Source organism: Carassius gibelio, chromosome B14 (assembly GCF_023724105.1).
Source record: "Carassius gibelio isolate Cgi1373 ecotype wild population from Czech Republic chromosome B14, carGib1.2-hapl.c, whole genome shotgun sequence".
Lineage (NCBI taxonomy): Eukaryota > Metazoa > Chordata > Actinopteri > Cypriniformes > Cyprinidae > Carassius > Carassius gibelio.
Window position 1 is genome coordinate 9,812,068 of NC_068409.1, and position 24,772 is coordinate 9,836,839.

The 24,772-nt window shown below is 35.1% G+C and overlaps 1 protein-coding gene across 1 annotated transcript in view; it reads right to left on the minus strand.

The window, feature by feature from the left end:
- Window positions 1-24,772, minus strand: part of LOC127971203 (protein diaphanous homolog 1-like) — a 106,546-nt gene that overhangs the window by 44,731 nt on the left and 37,043 nt on the right. The window contains 4 exon segments of the mRNA XM_052574043.1: window positions 12,572-12,686; window positions 19,495-19,854; window positions 19,856-20,080; window positions 22,203-22,382. Of these exon segments, the coding sequence (XP_052430003.1) occupies window positions 12,572-12,686; window positions 19,495-19,854; window positions 19,856-20,080; window positions 22,203-22,382 (880 nt within the window).

Consider the following 24,772-nt stretch of genomic DNA (forward strand, 5'->3'; position numbering starts at 1 on the left):
ACATAAGTGCTTTACAACAACAGAAAACAAGTTTCTCCCTCTGTTACTTAATAAACTCTGTAATTAACTTAATGGCTATATAGGTAACATTTATTGAATTGGTTTCATAATTGGTGAATATTACAACAACGACTATTTTCAACATCAAATTATTGTCCTTTCCTCATATTAAAGCCAAGACGTTTTGAAAATCTGTATTGTATAAAGTGCTACAGAAATAAATGTGACTTTCAATGCATTTATTTATTTTTTTTTAACTTCCAGCTTCTCCATGAATAAGGAAGTTATTGTACCTTTAAGACTGCAATTAACCAATGTTTTAATTTTCTTCTGTTCATCACAATGGATCAAGTGATTGAAAATTGTTAAATGTACATTAACTTTATTTCAAGTAACAGAAATATTTTATGATATTTATATATTTGATATTTATTATTAAAAATATAAATTATGTTGCTTTGTCAAGTTAAAGCACTTAAATATTTTAGATAAAACTGAAACAGAAATAAAAATACACAAATCAAACAGTATTATAAAAAAATAAATGAAAAAGCACATAAAAAGTAAAAATATATATATATATGTTTTTAATATAATTAAACATTAGATAAAAATTATATAAATAATACTTAAAATGCTAATGGATCTGATATAACAAACAATGAAATCCCCAAATAGTTTTTGCATTTTTTTTGTGGCTTGGAGGAAAAACAGTGACACTTAAAGGATTAGTTCATCCAAAAATGAAAATTATGTCATTAATGACTCACCCTTATGTCGTTCCAAACTCAAAAAACGCCGACTTTATTCATCATTGTCTTCTCTTCCGGGTCTGTTGTGAGTACGTTCACAACGCTGCTGATGTATGCAGCTGCTGACGTGTTTTCTGGTGCGTCCAATTACAAAGATAACATGTCAGTAGTGTCACTGCAGTGCTGTGAATGCATTCACAACAGACCCAGAAGAGAAGACAATGCTGAATAAAGCATTTATTAGTAATGTTTGTTATTTTTGGACCAAAATGTATTTTCGATGCTTCAACAAATTCTAACTGACCCTCTGATGTCACATGTTTTTCTTACCTTTCTGGACATGGACAGTAGACCGTACACACAGCTTCAATGGAGGGACTGAGAGCTCTCGGACTAAATCTAAAATATCTTAAATTGTGTTTCGAAGAAAAACAGGTCTCATGGGTTTGGAACGACATGAGGGTGATTAACCCTCTGGGGACGGATTGGGCGGTACCGCCCAAAATGGCATACTTTTACAAATGTGTAGTTATCTCAAAAACTATTAATGCTAGAGAGATGCGTTTTTTTTGCCGTCTTCCTCAGATTCCGCTGAAAACACTTCCCTTATTGCGCAATACCACTGCGTAAACAGGCCAATGAAAACGATTGTGTTAGGCAGATTCAACACGCAACAGCCAATGGAAAAATTGCCGCTGGGAGGAGTCTTTTTCTAACCCAATCAGAGGAAGGTTATGTCTTCTAGCCATTCAGAGGACTCTGTAGCTCTGCTGTAGCCTTGTAAAAGCTGGCTGGACTATAGTAAAAGACATGTAATCAATAAGCGTTCAGAGAATCAGCATCAGGGTGGAGAAAGCAGAAAGCGATCGGAGTATTAGCGAGCACAAAGAGCTAAATTCGAGCGATCTGAGAATCAGCATCAAGTGGAGAAAGCAGAAAGCGATCGGAGTGTTACCGAGCACAAAGAGATAAATTCGAGAGAGATACAGTATTATTACAGAATTGTTTTATCAAAATGGCAAGCAGTAAAAGATTTACGGCAGAACAAGCTCTGGAACAATTACTGGAAAGGCCTGGAGAGGCCTTGCTTTGCTCACTGGCATGCCCAGGACTGTTTTTAAAAAAAGTTAATTATTTAATTGTTCTTTACACATTTGATTAAACAATAACACATTTCTGTCAAGCAAAGAGTTTGAAAAAATATATTTTCTTTGTTCAAAAACTGTTCTATATTGTGTGTTTTTCAGTAATAAATGACAAAAATCTAACTTTCATTTTTGAAATTCTCTAGTTTATTGTAAAATGTTTCACTCATACTTCCTTTATATAAACATATTGCATGCATGCTTATGGTAGCTTAGGGTCTTCTGAATCCATAGATACCAAACACATGGTGGTCCATCCTCATTACAAATGGTTTATAAGCCGAAATATAAAAATATAAAAATAGAGAAAACGGACCAAAAAGGGCTTAGTCCCCTAAGGGTTAAATGCTGTAGTGATATTGTTTAATATTAGTTCATGGTATGTAATGTTTTTAAAATAGTTAATTTTGTATGTCAATTCAAATCGTATTGTAATTTGTTACAGGAAAATAGTTTTTGTCTTTCAAATCTTATCTCAAAAAGTGCAAGAAAATCCTGTTTTCATCCTTTTTTCATTATCAGTTATAATAAGAAAAACAAAACATTTGAATGCCAGATAACCAGATGGAGAGAAAAAGAGATTGATGTAGAAGAATAAAATGGCAGGAAGAACATTTTGAAGATATTACAGAAATCCTTTTACTTTGGATAGGCCGGTCAAGAGCAATTTCCTACATCCCACCAGCTGAGCCACACAAAACGGCCTCCAATATAAGTGAATGACAGACTCTGAGGGACCGTAAAGCAGCAGTTAATGGCACAAAACCAGCGCAAAGATAGGAACAGGCCATACAAACACACATGCTCATATCAGCGCACTTCAGGGAACCTCTGGGTTTATGAGGACATTAAGACCTGACTTTATATCTGGGCTTCTGGGAATGGATAAAGCAGGTGGTCTATTCTGTAGACTGTTTTATGATGGACACATTAAGATTGAGACAAACACAGCAGATGAGCGATATGAGGATATGAGGTGTTCCAGCAGCCCAGTGAGGACCAAAACAAGAACATATTAAGAGAATTTTATGAAGGATTTAGACATGACTGTCTTCCGGGGACAAGAAAGATGAGGAGAGTATGTACCAGAACAAACCGAAAGGGTGAAACTCATGAAAACATGTCTAAGTTACATCACTCTATCACTATCTATCTATCTATCTATCTATCTATCTATCTATCTATCTATCTATCTATCTATCTATCTATCTATCTATCTTTTTCACTTTAATGACAATGAAATGAACCTAATCATTGCAATTTAAGTTAAAATTTGTTTTAAGTCATCAAACTCATGTAAATAAGAATACAGTTTTCATTTTTTCAATATAAAAGCAATAATGAATTATCAATAAACCCAAATAATAAACAAGCAATACAACTTAATTGGTAAAGAAGTTCAAAATATTTGAAAATATTTTAGTGAAGTGCATAAATCAATGCACATTTATATTATTTTTAGTTAAATTTTAATTACAATTGAATTGTGTTACTGTACCTTTAAAATTTCCCAATGTTAATATGCTCTGTAATAACAGCCAAACAACTGTTCATATTCAGGATGAAGAATTTAAGACACTTGTTTCATGTAAGTAGCCTTCAATTAACATTCTTCTGAGACTGGAGGAGGATGACAGCAAAACATCCTGACGACCTTTAAACGTCCAACAACTTAATCAACTACAAACAGGTTAGCAAATGAGGGTCAAGCAGGAAGGCATCGATCTAAATGCTGGGAAAGTGCAGATGCACGTTTAGTGTCATAAATGTTCATGAAAACATACAGGGCTCACAAACAAATCACTTTTAACTATGCAAAAAGACAATAATGGCCTAAAAATGCTTTGTGTCCTATATTGATTTTTTGAAATACTACTTTAGTGATTAACCATTTAGCGATTCCAGCAGGTGATACTGATATTAATATATGTATATATAAATAGAGAGAGAGAGAGAGAGAGAGAGAGAGAGATAGATAGATAGATAGATAGATAGATAGATAGATAGATTAATCTCACTGTAATCTTAGAATTAATCTAGAATAATCTAGATCAAAATGGTTCATTTGAATTCTGCCACAGGTATTCAGAATATGTGTGCTACCCAAATAAAATAAATATATATGACTATATATAACTAAATAATGACTAAAAGTAAGTCTTTAAGAAAGGGTTTCTCAAGCCAGGTTGTGCATTAGACCAGGGGCTTATCTCCTGTTTCCAAAATACATCACAAAGTGTTTGAGAAAGCTGTAAACCAATTCCACAACCTTACGCCTGTTTCACACATACTCCGTCTGAAAGCACAATGAGTATGAGTCCGTGTTGCTTCTGCACCACATACGTAAACGCACACGGACTTCATACGCACTACAGACGGATTATGTTTGAAACAGGCACGAGTCTTGTTGAGGTTTCCATTGGGAAGCTTCTTAAAAAAAAATCCCTGAAGCAAATCGGCGGCTTCAGCTGCATCCATGTTAGCACGTCACGTTTGATGTGGTAATTTCACAGTAGGCATACACACAGGTTTAAAGACTCGTTCTCGCCCCCTACAGATTCGGCTAGGTATACATCCGCGCTAAAATATCAAGGTGAAAGTCATAATAGCTTGCCTAGTATAGACCCAGCTCTCAACCCAACTTTGAGAATAGATTAACGGCGATATTTTTTCTATCGCCCGATAAGAGTCTCACGTTAATGCAGCACATTGACGCAAATAACGGCCCACCACTAATATTGGTATATTTAATAAATGAAATGTAAATTCTCGTCCCAGTCACATTTTCTTGATAAAAATAAAAATAAAAAATTTACACAGAAACAAAATCCAATTTTTATCTTGTCATTAACAAAGTAATCAATATTATTTTTATTAAAGACAAGTATGAACCTCATCAATTTAGTGTTTTTGAGCATTGTAAATTTCTTACAAAATAACTCAAGACAGTATCAATTAAATCAATATATTTAATTTGTGAACCTCTGTTTAACTTTTCTTTTTAATTAGTTAGCTCTTAACTATTTTTGGGATTTCAGTCATCAAAGCTTGGTAAATATTGGTCACAGACACAGAGATTTAATAAGCGATCTGATTACTCACCAAAAACTCCCACGGATCACATTTTCATGCCATTTCAAGTCTTATTTTGACATTAAAAAATGTGTTTATATCTAAGCATATGAGTTGTTTACTTTTTAATTGGTCTTCCCAATAACACCATTATATTGTTCATTCAGACGGATTCGCAAAAGTGCACAAACACAAGAGGCGGAATTTATCACATGAACCAATTAGCCAAATAAAACCAGTCATATCCAATCATATTGTGATGGAGACATTACCTCCTCTCACGTAACCTTCCCCCATTCATTCTCAATTAACCCCCTCTAAATTCACAGCATGCTTTAGGGGTGGTCTGTTAAAACTCAGGGAAGGCGAGAGAGACCCGGACTCCTGCTTACCTGCTTTTGTCCCTGTTGGACAATGTGAACCTAACAGCTGACAGCCATTCAACCTAATTCATTACATTACATTTCTATCAAAGTTATCTGAAATTATCAAGATGAATTTGTTCCGACAGATTTAACTGAACTATAGTGAATAAAGTGTGATAATGTGAGAAATGCTGAAGGTGTCTGAATACATTTTGTTTATATATATATATATATATATATATATATATATATATATATATATATATATATATATTAGTGGTCGGCCGATATTTGGCATTTTTCAAATATCGGCATCGGCTGATACAATCTAAAGTATTGTCAAATGATTTAAAATTTCCTCAATATTTATAAAAATGTAAAAAAAAAATAATAATAATTATATCTGTCTATCGGCCCCCTGCTTTCCAAGATATCGGCATTGGCTGTCAAAAAAAAAACTATCTCTTTCGACCACTATAATATATATATTACACACACACACACACACAAGTAGTCAACATTTGGATCAAAACCTTTCATAGTTGTCCTAGACCCAAAATGCATTCTTGTATTAGGATTCTTCAATGAACTTTTTTGATCAACTTCAAATGTTGAATACTGTATATATACACATAAATTTTGACTTGTATATACAGTATATACTGTATATACAACTGATAAATAACTACATTAAACAAATAAATGAAAATAAATAAATACACCTTAATTCTTCTTAATGTCTAAAATGCTTCTTTCTTCCTGAAAGTGCATAAACATTTGGATTACACAATTTGTACCAATTCTCGACAACTCACAACTTTCAAAACCTGATTCAAAACTTTGTTTGGGAGTTTTCACTTATATGTTTTGTCAGCTAATGTAGCTAAACCACTGTACTTCTGTGCCTCACAGCCTTGTTTTCATTCCTCTAAAAAATACGGCACTAACCTGACTAAGGAATATCACATCCAACGTTTTTTTAATGACATGGAAAAGTTCAGTGTTTCAAACTCATAATTAAGGCTTTGTGTGGCTATAAGGTGTTCATGTGCCTTTAACTCAAATATGATCTTTCTGACATGACTTGTACACACTATAATACAGTGAGAGCTGTGTATGTGTGTGTCCTCTGCTGTCACACTTGTGGCTCTGGGTTTATAACTCTAAGTGCGTCTGGACATCAGGGACTGATATGAGATGAGACCAAGCACGAGTGTGTGTGTTGGTGTGTGTGTGTGAGGGATGATAAAGTAGGTCGCTATATACATCAGAGGAGTCGTGTGTGTGTGAGAGCAGAGGTGAGGGGCTGAAGCGGCTGCCGGGAGCCGTGAACGAGTTCCTGAGGGACTCGCTGGTCTCCGTGGAGACGGGAAAAGCAGGCCGCCAGCGAGATGGAGAGCAACATTAAAAGACTCGCAACAAGACACACAGAGAAAGCCAATCAATAAAACGCGCACAGCGAAGCCGTGAAACAAACCTCACTCACTTTTAATCGCATAAAATAGAGGGAAAATTGCAGGAAAATAAAACCGGTCTCCATCTGCAGACTATAAAAAAATATGCTGCATCCATCAGTCTCTCTCTCTCTCTCTCTCTTTGCAATTGAACAAGTTCAGTCATCAAAACTCACACAGCTCCTTAAAAGCACCTGAAAATGCCTTCAAAAGTGACTATAAATGTGATCAGTGGAGGCAATCTACATTTTTATATTTTTCAATGAAATCAAGTGCTTGTGCAAAATTCACTGCCGTGATGCACGATGTGTTTGCCAAGCTGTTGCTATGCGATTCTGGGTGGTTGCTAGGTGGTCTCAAGTCTGTAGATATAATTCAGTTCTTTCCGTGTGGATCTATGAGATTTTTTTTTTCACTTATTTTCTGTTCCTGCAGTTGAAAATGGTGTCTCTGATCACTTAGTAAAGTAACATCACATCATTCCTCAATAATACACATGATTTTATGAATCATTCATGTTGAGATAAGTGCTGTATTTAAATATTTATGCATCGCATCCTAACAAGGTGTGATTTTTTTAAAGAGGCAAGTGACATAAGCCATCTATTCCATGTTAATTAAACAAAAAAACTGCACTTCCACTATATATTATCAGCAAAAATGGACTGAAAAATTTTGAAAATTAAAAAATCTGTCATAATCCACAAGCAAAAGCAAAGAAAAGATCACAAAAGGCATTAGAAAACAAAGTATTTACATGCTTTGAATGCAGTGCATTGTAAGCGTGAACACAGAAACTGTTCTGAAATGGAAAGAAATGTATAATACAGTGTTGCCACAATACTGAATTTTCTAGCTTAAAGCCAATACATTTAAACATATCAATATTTGACACCATTTTGATACCATAAGAACAAACATTAAAAAGCATCAAATTTGAACATTATCTAATTTTTTTTTTTTTTTTGGACCAGTCAATGTATTTTCTTATTAGATTGAACTGTGCTGTCTGAGCCTTTATTTATTATTCCTAAAACAGAAATGTATTGCTCTTCTATTACATATTTTTTGTACTGATGTTTTAACAGTTGAAGTATTTCTATACCATTTTAGTAATTATTGCTCTTTTTAATAAAATAAAACAGTGTATATTGCAGTCGCAACTACTGGGGTGCCTCAGGGCTGAGTTCTTGGACCACTTCTCTGTTTACATGGCATTATTAGGTTCTGTCATTCAGAAACATGGCTTTTCATATCACTGCTATGACTGATAACTCTACATCTCATTCTAGTCTGATGATTCGCTGATAACTGTGTGTTCACTGCTCTGTGTGTGTGCACTTCGGATGGGTTAAATGCAGAGCACAAATTCTGAGTATGGGTCACCATACTTGGCTGAATGTCACGTCACTTTTTTTTTTTTTGCATGTGAACGTCACTTTATTATGCCATGCCAAAGAGGCACAAAATCAATTTCACAGACTTTTAAATTAAATGTTCCCTCCTGGTGGAATGACCTCCCCAACTCAGTCCAAGCAGCTGAGTCCTTAGCCATCTTCAAGAATCAGCTAAAAACACATCTCATCCATCTTTATTTTACCTTCTTACTCAAGTACTCTATATTCAAATTCTATTCTTTAAAAAAAAGAAAAAAATATTGTGTCCCTTTTACACATGTATATACATTTACTAATTGCTTGTTTTCTTTAAAAAACTAACACTAGCTTTTCTATTTTTTTGTATTCCATCTTTGTTTTTGTTTTTTTGTTTTTTTTCTATTCATTATACAAAAAATAAAAATAAAAAATAAACTTTGCTATGTGTAATCTGTTAAGCTAACTGAGACTTGTTATAAACTTGTTTATCAATTCTCTTTTTTTCATTCCTTCTATTGTCCTCATTTGTAAGTTGCTTTGGATAAAAGTGTCTGCTAAATGACTAAATGTAATGTAAATGTTATATTATTATGCACTACTGTTTAAAAGCTTGGAGTCAGCAAGCTTTTCTTTTTTTTGGAAGAAAAATGAACTACCATATTTTCTGCACTATAAGGCGCACAGGATTATAAGGCGCACCTTCAATGAATGGCCTATTTTAGAACTGTTTTCATATATAGGGCGCACCGGATAATAAGGCGCATAGAATAGAAGATACTGCAGTCAAACGTTTGCCTGGGTTTGTGTTATGCATCCACTTTGTGTTATGCATCCACTTATTAATTTATTATATATATATATATATATATATATATATATATATATATATATATATATATATATATAATGACACATTAAATTGATCAAAAGAGACAGTAAAGAGATTTATAAAAATTGAATTTTTATAAAAAAAAAAAGTATTATCAGTTAACACTCATTTTTTGATTTATCATGATTGCTTTTGTAATTACAAGACAAATAAAATTCAATTGTAAAACAAAACAAAAAATAATGCATTAGTGTTGTCAAAAGACCCGGTACTTCGGTACCAAGTCCGTACTAAAAAAATGTAAATGTTACGGTACCAGGTTTCTTTAAGAACCAGTGGTACCGAGGACCTGGTTAACCAGGTTCTTGAAGTATACAGTGCTATGATTTCTTCGAAGCAGAAAAAGTGGACGGAATCTCAAAATCCAGTCATGAAAATTAAACTTACATTTTAATATGGACAGTCACAGAATTTGTCAAAATTAGCATAAATTAATACAATCAAATCTCCATAATGGACCATTATCTGTAAATGTTAAGCCGTAAAAGTTGGTTGAAATATGAATCCTGCATGTTCTGCGTGTCTCTGTGTGAATGAATGAATGGCAGAGATGTGCGGTTTTGTTTACTTCATAGACTGAAGCGTGTGACACTTGCAGTCATTTCAGCATCTGGCATCTCAATGAGGACATAAACACACAAACAACATCACCAGAACTGGTCACTTCACAAGCATTTTACCATTTCATTTGAGTAAAACCAGTGTCAATTTAAAAGTATTCACGGTAATCCTTCAAAATAAAAGTAAATTTTTACATAAAGGCATTGTGCTGGAAAAAAATTATAAAACGTTATTTTTTTAAGAAATAAATAACACAATATTTCTTCCATGTTTTAATTTTAATTATTTATAAAAAGCCAAATTCAATTTGGGTGAAACTTGTTTAATGTTTTTCATAATTATATTACTTGTAGAAAAACTTTAAACACAATTGTAAATAAATATAAAGAATGGTATTGGTTTTATTTTTAGTGATAAAAAGTTTTTTTTTTTTTTTTTTAATTCGAATATTTTTGTGTTTTGCTTTGGTACCAAAATTTGTACCTGAGAACCGTGGATTTTCTCGGTACTGAATACTGAAATGTTGGTACCATGACAACACTAATGTGCATGAATTATTGGACTGTTCACTAGTAAATGGCATGTGCTTTGCCATCACAGGAAAAAATTTATTTGAAAATATATTCAAATAATAAAAATAAAAAACAGTAATTTTAAATTATAATAATATTTTATAATTTACTATTTTTACTGCATTTTTGACCAAATAAATGCAGTTTTGGTGAGTAGAAGAGACTTCTTACAAAATCTTTCTTACAATAACTTTTGACTGGTAGTGAATTCAACTGAAATCCACCGAGACAAGCAAATGTCCAAAAATACAAAACGGCAGAGAAGAAAAAGTGAGAAGGTCCAGTTACCAGTGTATCTACATAGTGGAAAATGTTTTTGAGGTAATTTTTTATAACACTTGCTAAAAGCACTTGCCATGGGAGTTCAGTGTGAGAATGAGCAACAGTAACAAACACCCACAGAAAGAGAGAGGAAGATCATGCGCTCGGGGTCCTGTCGCATTACATCAACAATCAGTGCCATGACCTCACTGCAGAGGTCATCGACCTGTGACCCCACCGTCAGCACACCAGAGGAGCAGAGGTCAGAGGTCAGCTCTGGCTGTCAGTGGCGTGCATTTGCTTGGCTGGAGAGAGTGAGATGACTGGAGGAGAGAAAGAGAGAGAGAACGAGAGAGAGAGAGAGAGAGCGATACGACTGCAGCCGCCTGACAGAAGAGAACAACAGAACCCTGCTCAAGGACGGAGACACACACACACAAAAACGCTCGTGTTTTATGGACAGGATCGGACAGATGGAAGATCTGGAAAGGGCAGCATTCATTTACAGTCAGATATCAGAAAAGGTTATCCTTCATCAACTCAGACAGCTGGACACACACACACACGGTGCTCAGGTGGTCCTGAGGAAAACAGCTGCCAAAGATGACATTTCAAGGTTTCGTATTCCATATTCAAAACAGAAAACACTCGGTGTGTGTGTGTGTGTGAGAGAGAGAGAGAGATCGTGGCGGATGCATGACAACATCACACTCTTTGAAGGTCATCTGCTGAAGGTCTGAGCCACATACACAGACCTAAAAACCTCACGCACACACAAACACACACCTTGTTAAAGTCGACAGTGCTGTATATCGTATCAGATATAAATATGCAATAAAACTGTAAAGGCCAGTCATAGAGGACAAAGAGCAGGTGGCAAGAAACACACACACACACACACACACACACCTGACACTTGCTTCTTGCTCATTTCTAATTCATGAGGGGCTTTTGCATACAGTCACCAAAAATATGACATTGGGCAAATCTCATGAAACCCTTCAAGATGACGTGCAGGTCATATTTCACCTCAAAATATCAAGAAAAAAAAAGGAAATAATCATTTGCTGAAAGAAGAGGCTACTTTTAGGGCCATTAAGTTTATCTGCACTGTTATGTTTGCACTGTGTAATAGTCCAGTATTTAATTTTTTTTTGCATTTTTTAGAGCTTTAGTGTGCTGACTTTGTTTTCTGTTTTGCAATTAATCAATTACAAAATTATGTTGTACTGCATAAGTGATATATAGTATAACACAGAAACGCAATGCATTTATAAGTCAGGGTAACAATTATTGCTGAAGAGTAAGAAAATGTATCAATAAATAATTAAATATGATAACGTATTTCTAAATTAATTATTAATAATAAATTATTATAAAAAGCAATAATTAAATATCCAACTAAATATTAATCAACAATAATCCCCAAAATGCCTCTAATTAAATAAATCTAAATATTAAGAAATCAAAATAAGAAATCAGTGTTAAAGTATTATGTACATTTATTTATATTTTATAATAGTATATAAACAAAATAAGGTTTTTGTAATATTACTGTTTATTTGTGTTTCTTATTTTATTTCAATTACTTCAGTTGTATTTTTTTTAATCTAATATTTAATATAAAACAATAATAACATTTAAACAAAACCAAATAATAAGCAATAATAATAAATAAATAAATTAAAAAATTACAATTGTTTTGTTTGTTTTGCATTTTAAGAGAACAATGTGTTTGATTGTTGTTGCTGTTTTTCTTTTAGTTTTGAGATGGATTTTCATAAGATTTCCCCTCTCCTTCAGTAAACACACACACACACACGTGTCTCTGTCATCAAACTCAGCACTGGTCCTGATGTTGTGCTCTACACTGAGATGACACCCATCTCTTTCACATCCCTGGTTCTGTCACCCATGTTTGACCCAGTGTCTCAGAATGAGTGGTTTAGTGGACACACACACACATACACAGATGCGCAAGCACGGAGCGAGGGCCGACTCTTACCTTTAGAGGCTGTGTTGAGTTAGACAGACAGAGGAGAGAGAGAGACAGGTTTAATGTGTGACGGTGTGTGTGTGGTGTGTGTGTGGGTGAAGTGACTGGAGGACGGCTGATCTACTCACTCTTGGTCTGGGTGGAGAAGGTCAGAGTGAGTTTGGCAAACAGCTCCTTGTTCTCAAAGCGATCCTCTTTCGCCTTCACCCAGAAACTGTCTTCAGACAGATCCTCCGGTGCGATCTACAACAAACAACACCCATCAGTAACGTCATTCCTTTATATTTACATCCAGCCATCTCCTCCATATCAATCATTCAATCAACCAACAGCAGTGATCCATCAATCCATGTGTCTATGCATCCATCCAAATCATATGCAGCACTTACTTGTTTTTCCATCCATGTTAATATAATTTGTATTTTTTTTTCTCTCCAAATGTTATGAAATGGAGCACAAGACATCGGTCAAGAAAGATATCTATACTCTCATAAACCTTTATAATAGTATAGGTAACATTTGTTTACATACAATTTTAATTTAAGTTGTACGTTTTTAATATTTCTGTTTGCTTATGCTTTTGTCATTTGTATTTATATCCATCTAAATCTATCTATCCATCATATCTATCTAAATTGATCTATCCATCCAAATCGATCTATCTAAATCTATCCATCTATCCATCCAGCCCTTTAATTCATTTTAATTTTCAGGTAGTTGCCAAGGAATCATTTTTAACCAAGTTTTTGTTTTCTTTAACTTTAGTTTTATATCAACTTTATCTAAATGAACAAAACTGTTTTATCATCTTTAGTTGACAATAACAACACAGCAAGAGACACAATAAATCAAAGAAAATTATCCATCTGCATGAGATCAAACCCCACGAATGACCATGTGCAACAGTTCCGGATCTCAAATCTGATTGGACGAGTCACATTGTCAGCTGTTGTGATTGGCTGATCCACACAAACACCTGTGATGCACATCAGCCGAGCGCTGTATTAATGCAGCATGTTGTTTCACAACCATAAACATCGCACACTTAAGCTAATGACACATGATAGAGGAACTGCTTCGCATGATTATTACTGTTAATACGTTTATGCAGCGACACTGTGCCTAACATCATCCCGTCCAGTCGGCTTATTGCTTTAATGCGCCCCTGGTATCAGGACAATATCATTAAGCAGACGCCGCTGATACGATCACGCGGTTCAAATGTGTTTCTCCTTCATTTATAGATGCTGCACTGACTAATGGACCATAGATTGTGATTCTGGAGTCCGGGGCTTTACTTCACCCCATTCGAGAAGATGAAACGCCACCGAGCGCTTTATCACAGTCTCAACTCATAACCTCATTTATACAGAAGAAAAACGCTGCAAGTCTTGGGAGTAAAATGAGTTTAACAGCAGCGAACAAGCTGTCAGGATATGAGCGCTGCTCCTCTGACTAACCGCCTTCAGACACCAACCAAAAACAGAATGAGAAATGTAGAACATGGATTAGAGGAAGACAGAATATGATAATAGACCGAGAAGAAAAGAGGGTGAAACTCATTAAAACGGATCCCAATTTTACGCACAAAGGAGGGAAAGGCGACACAGTCCCAATGCAAGCTGGGACGACCAGACCAAAAAAAAAAACACTCGCTGCCTCTGTAATTCTATCATTCTCTGGCTGTTAATGCACATCGCACAGACCTTTCTAATGTCCATCATTCTGTCTTTTATGGTCCTGTGGCTCTGTTATCTAATACGGCTAAGCCATATAGTGGGGGAGGGGGGTGTCACAGTTTTTTTTAATAATAAATATATCTTGATTCATGCATGTAGGCTACTGTTCAAAAGTTTTCAAAAGTTTTAGTGAGTGAAACTAATTAATACTTTTATTCAACAAGAATGCATTAAACTGATAGTGATAATAAATACATTTATAATGCCACAAAAGATTTACATTTCAAATAAATGCTGTTCTTTTGAACTTACTCAAATAATCCTGAAAAATAAATTGCATCACTATTTCTACAGAATAAAATATGAAGCAGGAACTGTTTTCAAGAGTGATACTAATCAGAAAGGTTTCTTGAGCAGCAAATCAGCTTATTAGAATGATTCCTGAAGGATCATGTGACACTGAAGACTGGAGTAATGATGCTAAAAAAAAAAAAAAAAAAAAAAGTTAAAATTATAATTATATAAAAGTATAAATTTAAATTGTAAATACTTAACAATAGAAAACAAGTATTTTAAATAGTAGTAATATTTTAGTGTTTGATCATTTAAAGCGTTGGTGAGCATAAGACACTTATTAATCTTCCCAACCCAAAACTTTTGAACAGTAGTGTATTTAAAATATTCTAAAATGTGTTTTCCCCATTCAGAGTAATAATTATTTCAACCAACAGCCACTGCAGTCAATTAGATTCAAAATGATTAAAGGGGTGGGCCAGTGTTTATTTATTTTTCTAGGCTTGATTGTGTTTATGAGGTGCAGTCTAACATGTGTTAATGCTTTGTTTAAAAAAAAACACAAAAAAAACCATGGCATTTCACATAATTTAGCTTTATTCCAAACGGCTCTGTCCCTTCTCTGAGAAACACGCTGATCATTTCCTTCTTTTATGAAGCTTCTCCCTCAGAAACAGGCAAGCTTTGATTGGTTAGGTAGCCCAGTGTGTTGTGATTGGCTAAACTAGGGGTGTGCATGGATAGTCGAACATTCGAATACTCGCTCTGCTCTAATTATTCGATAAATAAAAATGATATTCGAATTACGCTATATTTTTGCTTGCCATAAAAAATAAAAGAAAAAAAAAGTCCCTATAAAAAATCTAATTGGTCACTTTCTGTGATTCTCCATGGCATATTTGAATATGTATGCAAGCAAAAAATAATTAACGAATAAGAACTGCGGTCTTCTACAGTACTTCAAATATGCCATGGAGAATCACAGAAAGTGACCGAATTGAAGAACATTGTTGCGGCATCTCTCAAGCAACGAATAACAACCGCTAACTTGGAGAATGCAGTTGAAACTTCTCGCGTCTGCCCAAGACCCTCTGCACAAACATCTCGGGTTTCTTGATGAAAACATGAGAGAACTAAGAAAAATAACTTCTTTGAACATTGTCAAAACATTTTCCTTGATGCGAGTGGTGCAGATGCAGCCGCCATCACCAACGATGAAGAGGATGCAAGGCTCACTCGTCGGAAAAGGCTGAGCCAGTTCTTCAGCGATGATTACAGAGAGTCCAGCCGAGACAAGTGAGAACAGTTCTTGCTGGAGCCATGTATTCCACCGGATGAGGATCCCATTCAGTGGTGAAACGAAAACACGAAGCACTTCACAAAACTTATTCGCTTAGCACACCGTTATTTGTGAGTCCCACCAACGTCTGTGCCGTCAGAGCGCGTTTTCTCCGCGGCCGGCCTTATTGTTAACAGACTAAGGAGCCGACTTTCCTCCGATCGTGTTTACATGCCCGTATTTCTTAACAAGAAAAAAAGCAAAAAAGATTTGCTGACAGTTTCAAAGTTTCAAAGTTAAGTGTAAGCTACATTCTCTACAATAATCTAATTGCTGCAGGCTGCTTTACGTTTTTTTCTTTGTTCATTTATTTTTCTTTTTTTTTTTTTTTTAATCTGTACTTTTGTTTGTTTGCACGCATTGTTAAAGGTTTTCAGCTACAAAACACGATGTGTAATGTTCAAGCTTATTGTGTGTAAGCTTGTTCAAAAATGACGGAAACAATAAATGTTACTGAAAAATAACGTCTGTCTCATTAAACTTAATTTAAATAAACGAATATTCGTTTTTTGTGAGCTCAAATATTCGAATGTGATATTTGCGGAAAATGCCCATCCCTAGGCTAAACCCCCTCTAGTGCTCGTCTAAATGTCCCGGTCATGTAGCTTCCTCAACTTTTCCGTAACAACGTTGAAAGCCAAGATCAGCCAAGATCAAGGAACTGTTGATAGCTGTATGTGGATTTTTTTATTAGTTTAGTAGCAGTGCTACTGCAAGCAGTTTTTAGTGCTGCAAATCCATTTATCCATTGCTGAAATTTCCGCGTCTTCATGGAGAGAGCAGGTCATGGTTGCTTAGCAACGGCAGACTCCTCAAGAGCACAAGTGCCCGAAGGAAAAAAATCAGTATGAAAACTCCTGCTTAATACAAAGAGTGACGATGGCGGAGACAGCAAAACGTTCCAAAGTGTGGTTATAATTCACTAGAGTTGATGCAAACAACGCTGGTTGTCCTAAGTGCAACAACATTTTTGCATGTAAGGGCGGGAACACAAGCAATCTCTCAAAGCATCTTTCAAAAGTGCATTATGTGCAGACAGAGAAATGCAAATTTTTCGACTGCCTAAACACAACACAAAGTAACACAGTAACACAAAACAAAGTAACGATAAGAATACCGTTAAAGTACCGGTCCGTTAAGCAGTATTGGTAAGAGTAGTAATACCGTTACAACCTTAACGATACCATCCCTACTCCACAGTCACCGGACCTGAACCCAATCGAGATGGTTTAGGGGTGAGCTGGACCGCAGACAGAAGGCAAAAGGGTCAACAAGTGCTAAGCATCTGTCTGGGAACTCCTTCAAGACTGTTGGGAGACCATTTCAGGTAACTACCTCAGGTGACTATTTTTTTTTTTTTTCACTTGTTTTTTTTTTCTCAAATGTTTAAATTTGAAATCATTGTATTTCAAGTAATCAAAATGTTTTTATGCTTTTCATTTTAGTAAGAACCTATAAGAACCCTGCTTATAAAATGAGCCAAAATCATACTGAAACTAAAGCACTCAAGAACAATGCATTGCAATGACGAAGCATCTGTGAATGTTTAACATTCACAGTCAGTCAGAGAGAGTCTTAAATGACTGTCACTATGTAAGTGCAGCATCTCTCACCTCCATTTCTACTGAAATGTGAACAGAAACATAAATCTGAGAGGAGAGGTGGAGAATAAGATATAGAAGGGGAAAGTGGAGGAGGCAAAGAGAGGTTACAACACAGAGACAAGGTACAACCTCTAATGATACAGCAGCATCTAATTACCCCGAGAGAGAGAGAGAGAGAGAGAGAGAGAGAGAGAGAGAGAGTCAGGGGTGGTGTGAGATAACAAGACTATTCTGAGAGGATGAGAGGAAAGTGAAAAAAATGTTAATTTAAATTACAAAAGAATGCTGTCCTTTCTACCAGCAATTTAATTATCTTTCCGAGACACAGTCAAAAGACACAGGCTTATTAAAAAGCTATTTCCCTGACATCCTCAAAGAGCTCTAACCACTGAGATTCTAAACACTCATGAATTCCACTGAAGCCATTAAAGAGTAGCTTTAGGCTAAAAGGAGACAGGACCGTTTTGATGTTTTTACTCTTGTGGAGGGCGAGGAAAAGCCAGAGATGGAAAGAGAGAGAAAGAGAGAGAGATCAGAGGAGGAGAGGAGCGTGTTCATGATCAACAGCTCATCGTCACGCGTGTCACTTCCACTCCAAGTGGGCGACATACGGTTGAAACTACAGCTATGCTGACACGCACACACAGAAAGATCTTCTTTATCAGTATATATTTTTTTGTTTTGGTTTCCATATCTAAACCAAGATCAGTTTACTTGAGAAGCAAAACTGTGCAAGTCTTGCTTTCAGAGAATGTATTAGAGAATATATAGTATACTTATTTGTTGTGTGCTGCACTGAAAGTTACAGAATTGTGTTACATAAAAGTGATTATATATATATATATATATATATATATATATATATATATATATATATATATATATATATATATATATATACACACACACACACACACACACACAAACAATAGACAGTGCACCAGAATGCAAAAAAAAAAAAAACAATTATCTCAACTGGGGTTTAAAATTGTTATGAAAGCAATCCAGCCAAATGCGCAGAAATAAACCACTTTTAATTATGCATGATTTGCCTGTGATGTATTTCATAATGCTGAGTATTTCCACAAAAAATCTTGTGCAATGCATCTATGATCAGTGCTATTTTAGTATCACTGATATACTATTACAGTTTTTGAGTTAGTATTTGAGTTACTGTAGACTTTGAGTTTTATATTTTTCTATTTTTCTTTGAGAAAATATTATTCTAGATTATTCTATCTATTATTCTTTGAGACAATTTTTCTATTTATGTTTTACTTTTAGCTCAAGTTTGACAGATTTTGTTGTATAAATGACAATGCTTTTTAAAATGTCTATATAGTTTGTTTCATTTTATTTTAGTTAAATCAAAGTTAAACATTTAGCTTAAACTAAATGAGTTGAGAAATGAGAACGGCTGCCTTGATAAGTAGCTAAAATAAAATAAGTTCAAGTTTCTTTTTTTATTTTAATTCAATTAATGTTTTAGTTCAAGTTTCAATTTTATTTAACACTATTCTATGTCTATTCTATTATATTTCTCTATAGACATTAGACTAATAGTCATGCTGATAAGGCAAGTGTATGTCTTATTTTCAGAAAATCTCTCAAATGAAGTTTATTTTTCTTATACCATTAGTAAACTATTTTTTATTATCATTTTAAGTATTAAATCGAATAATTTTAAATAAAAAAAGAGCTAAATAAATATATTAAATGGCTGAATTTAATATTTAGTTAGAATTATGTTTAAAACTAAAAACATATTTTCCAATATAATTTATAAATGTTATAAATGATAATAATATTATAATATAAAAAATAAGTGTGTGGTGCTGATAAGATCCATGTCATGTCCTATTTTCAGAGAATATTATTTTTATTTTTATTACCCCATTGGCAAACCATTGATTTTTTTTCTTGTTTTAAGTAGATCAAAAAATGCATTTATTAAAATAAATTAATAACTCATTAACTTTATTTATTAAGGTAGGTATAATATACATCTCAAACACCTAGTTTGAGCATTAAACAGCTGCAGCTAGTTGTCTAATGCTTGTTAGACTAATAGTGACGCTGATGAGGAAAATGTACTGGCATTAATAGGAGGTGCAGACGTGTGGGAACATACACACCTTGCTCCAGTTGGCTCTCTTCAGCTGCACCTCAGGTTTGTAGTCTTTCTTAGGCTGGAGGCCGAAGGGCAGCTGTGGAACAGAAGGCACCCATCCACCAAACCCACCCGGAGGGGGCGGAGGCATACCAGGACCGCCCATTGGAGGAGGTGGAGGCGGCATACCGGGCATCCCTGGCGGAGGAGGTGGAGGTGGTGGCATACCAGGTGCTCCAGGTAAAGGAGGAGGAGGAGGCGGCATTCCGGGTGCACCCGGTAAAGGAGGAGGAGGAGGTGGCATTCCAGGTGCTCCCGGTAAAGGAGGGGGAGGTGGAGGCGGCGGCATACTGGCTGCCCCAGGAAGAGGTGGAGGTGGAGGGGGGTGGCGGCATACCAGGTGCTCCTGGTAATGAAGGGGGCGGTGGGGGCATGACCGTCTGTCCTGGTAGAGGAGGAGGTGGGGGAGGAGGAGGAGGGAGGCTGGCTCCAGCAGGGCAAGGTGGAGGTGGCACCGAGGAAGCTGATTGGCTGGGGGGTGGAGCCACAGGCACATGCATGATGATGACCTTCGCTTCGGCTTCTTTGAGATCTTTAGAGAGCTTCTCAATCTGAGAACCAAAAGAAACAAAGAGGTGCTCATAAACCTCAAAGAACTCTTTCCCCACCAAACACAACATTTTTTGTCAGCTTTTTGCTCAAATTGTTGCTTTCTCATGAAACCTACCTACATTGAACTGTTCAAGTGTCAAAAAAAGATCAATTTCAACATCAATTTAACATGTTTTTTTTAGTCAATCATCTCAATATAAACAAATCCTATACTATAACAGAGAAAAAAGATGAAATCTTTCAAAAGCAAACACTATTTAAATAAAAATAAAACTTAATAGATAAACATTTCTTAAGTGATTTAAGTGATTTAAGTGACTTAAGTGACCTTTACAATACATTACATTAAATATATAATTCGTTTGATTATTTATACTATTAAATGTTCAAACTGGTTAAAGAATAAAGTCATTAGATAAAGTTGTGCTATTTTTGTTGCGTTCCAATGTATAATTTTTAATATGTAGTTTAGTTTAACATAAAAAACACTTTTTTCAACAAAATTATAAAAAAAAAGTCAATTATCTCTGTAATGATTCTTACACCATAATAGGGTATTAGGGATTTGTTCAATCATTTGTTCAAATTTATTTCAGTTTGGCATGTAAATTAGGTTATGGATAAAACTGTGACAATCATGAACACCATAGCATGCGAGGCATTGCTCACGATTTCAGCATAAAATGTAAAAATCGAGTTTTTTGATGGAGGCAGAGAGACAGACAGACAGAAGAAGGTCAGGCCAGAGTTGGAAGCACATGAGGGAGTGTCTAAATTCATGTCTAATTAGCAGCATAATTTATTTACCCAGAACTTGGCAGAACTCATTAAAAATGACCAGCCTGCTAATGTCACATCAGAGAGAGAGAATCTGAAGTAGTTCACGGGGTTCTAGCTGAAGTTTCGGATGCTTGTTTATCTGAAGGTGACGGGTTGGTTGAGCTCAGCAACTTCTCTCCGACTATATGTGGACGGACAGATGGAGCGTCCAAACATCCGGACTTCTGCTGACGGCTGCGCTTCATCTCTTTCCACTGTAATTATCTGTAGCGCCTCTGTGTTTGTTAGATAACCCACAAACATCAGTTCTGTCCTTCCTGCTCTATTAATATCTCTCCTTCTCTCACATTTGTTTACTCTCTTCTCAGTTCATACTTCTCTTTAGTCTCACAGAAACACAATCTGCTCGACTTTGCAGTTTATTCTGGTCAAGAACTGCCCACTTATTTATGGAGGAACTGAGAATCTCGTCTGGGTGCGTTACTGGAAAAAGGTGTGCTGAATTTGGTTTTATTGAAGAAGTCTGGTACTTTAAAATCCAACTTATTTTGATACATTTCAGCTTTCTGTAAATATGTTGCCTTGCTTTTCAGAAACATTTATTTATACAGAAAAATAACTCAAGATATTGACACATTTTCTGATAAACTGGCAAATACTGAGTTTAAAACAATTAAAACATTTAATTAATAATGTAAAAACAAATAATAATAGAGAAAATAGCATGTCTTTAACCAAGTAGTTGATTGTCAGAATATTTTGTTTTAATTTAAGACTTACTATCAAGTATTATTATTTTTATAATATGATTAAATATAAATATGAAGTTGCTATGTTGTTCTTAATAAAATAATAATTAAAACATACATGTTAAAATAAATCTTTTTTTTAAGGTTGTGTCCCCCCATGATCTATGTTTATTGTACATCTAACATCATATTTACTGTATAAATACTGTAATAAACATGGTATCCTAATCATAAAATCCAAACTGCCAATTGTACAAAGAAATATATATATATATAAAAAAAAATGAACAAACAAACAAACAAACAAATGAATGAACCCCATCACAGACTGTAATGAAAAGTTTCTTCAGTTATTTTTACCTAATATTACATAGTAATTACAGAAAAATGGTTAACACTGTTGGGAAGTAAAGCAAAAAAATTATATATATACATACATATAAAATAATTTTTAAGCAACTGAAACAACTAGGAAGTCCTGCCCTAAATCCATGCCATTGGTTGAGCCAAAGTTATGTTGGGCCTTTAACCAAATCTGCTAATGCCTCTAGATGACATCATTTCCTGTGGGTGTGATGCTACACTCCTGTACCTTCTCTTTGAGTTGGCTGATTTCTGACTGCAGGCCCTGGTTCTCTTTCTCCTGGTCGTTCTTCTCTTTCCCCAGCTTCTCTTTCTCAGTGCTCAGCTCCAGAACCTTCTGCTCGTAATCGGCCTCCATCTTCTTCAGCTCCACCTGCAGCTCGTGACGGGCCGTCAACTCTGTGTCCAGCTGCACACAGAACAGAGCGTCCATCATCAGAACAACACACATCGTCATAAACCACCAGAAAGCTCACAACAAACACATTCAAGTGAAAACCTTTTGAATGGTTTGAGATCTGTACATTTTTATACTTATGAAAGAAGTCTCTTCTGCTCACCAAGATTAAAATAGCAGTACAATTGTAAAATATTATTACATTTCAAAATAACAGTTTCTGTGTGAATACATAGTAAAAATGTAATTAATTCCTATGATGCAAAGCTGAATTTTCAGCATCATTACTCCAGTCTTCAGTGTTACATGATCCTATAGAAATTATTCTAATGTGCTGATTTGCTACTCAAGGAACTTTTCGTATTATCATCAATGTTGAGCACTGACCACTGATTTCTATTTTTATTTAAGTGGAATACAGTTCAGTGTATGTTTGTTTCATGACACCAAAGACTTGAACAGTAGTGTACTGTATAGGGGCACTTAAAAAATAAATAATATGCTAAAAATATTTAAAAAAGCAGCACAGCACATGATCTCATTACACTGCATATATAATTCTGTGCGTGTCATCCAGAAGGTCAAGCCCATCGCATGCAGAATCTCAAGCAGGACAGTTTGTTTGTATACTGTGCAGAGTATACACTGCAAAAACCGTATGAATCTTCATTTGACCAAAGTGATATATTGTGTTATCAGTGAACTCTCAGGAGCCCCGTGTTTACACAGTGACCCTCAGTTTATCACTATAAAGGTGGGTTGTTGTTGTTGTCAGTGCGGGCGACTCGGAGGACAGATTCAAGAACAAATCTGAGCCCAAATGGAGCCTCTGTGGGTTTTAGTATTCACCTCACAAACTTCCACAGAATCTGTCCTTCTGCCTCACACAGACAGACGTCGACAATTTCCTGTGACATTGACGGCGGGTGTTTGGAAGCCAGACATGCAATTACATGACAGCAGCGGAAACGGAGGGGTCACATGCACGCTCGCGCGCACACACACTTTCCCCATGTGTTAGTAATGAGAGTCGTTTGCTGTCGCTTTTCTGATGGACACACTGCTATTACTCTGAATTAGAAAGGGAAGGAGGGGATGAGAGAGGAGGAGTAAACACTCGCCTGACAAGCCCCATAGCACACACACTCACACAAATGAATAAGTAAAGCAGAGAGTATTGCAGTGTTTACATTATTTGAGCTCTGACAGATAAACACACACACACACACACAAAGAGAGAAGGGTAAATCTAAGGGAACTTGACAACAATGTCAATAAAATATTATATATGCAAAAAAAAAGATTCACTGATTTAAACTGTATTTTTATTTTTATAATGCCTTTCAGCTTATAAGTATCTAAATGGCAAATTTTATATACGTGTATGTGTGTTTGAAACATGAAAAACATCTAGTGGTATTACAGTAAAGAAAATGAAATTGTTTCATATTGGGAACTTAATTGCCTAATTGCCGTGGAAATCAAAATGAATTCATTTTCAATGCCATGATGTAAAATATACATAACATTCATTTGTAATATTATGGCAGATTTTTGCAGCATTGTATTTAATTAATGATTTGCATTAAAATAATTTGAATATTTATATAACATTGGTTAATTGTAATACAGTAAAAAAAAACATTGTATTACCGCAATGAGAGTCGTTATATTAAGAATCATTACTAAGTTGCAAACATTAAATTAAAATAAAACATGATGAATCATGGTAATGAGAATTTTAAAGGTTAAACGTGTTTGTCATGAAAAATAAATATCACTTTGACAATAGTGATGACAATAATGTCATCGTTAATGTCATGTGAAAAAAAAAGAACATATGTAACTTTTAGCTGTAACATGTATCCACCACGGTAGAATTTGTTGCACAGCATTACATTTAATTTGTGGTGATAACTCGAAATTAATCGAAAACCTAATAAATGACATAAAATAATCAGTTTTGAAATTGCAATACAGTAGTAAAACACTGTATTACAATAATGATAGCGTAATTTGAATCATTTGTTAGAGGCACAAAAAAAAGTAAAATATCAGGATGCATCATGGTAATGAGAATTTGAGGGTTCATTTTGCTTAACTAAGGGATTTTTTTTTTTTACTTATAATAAGCTGTATGGTATTTACTTTTATCTAAATATATATATTTGGGAGTGAAATATGACCCGGCTATGTTTTTTTAAGAGACGCTCATAAGATGCATGAATACACAACAGCACAGGCACACAAGCACCAGGCACACAAACACACACACACAGGGTAATTGTAGACTGTGTTTGGTGAGTTTGGAGGGAAGATGTCAGGAAGAGACAGGAAATCTCAGTTTTGCTCATCTCACCTCCCAAATTACACATCTGTCAACTGACAGGCGCGCCGAGACA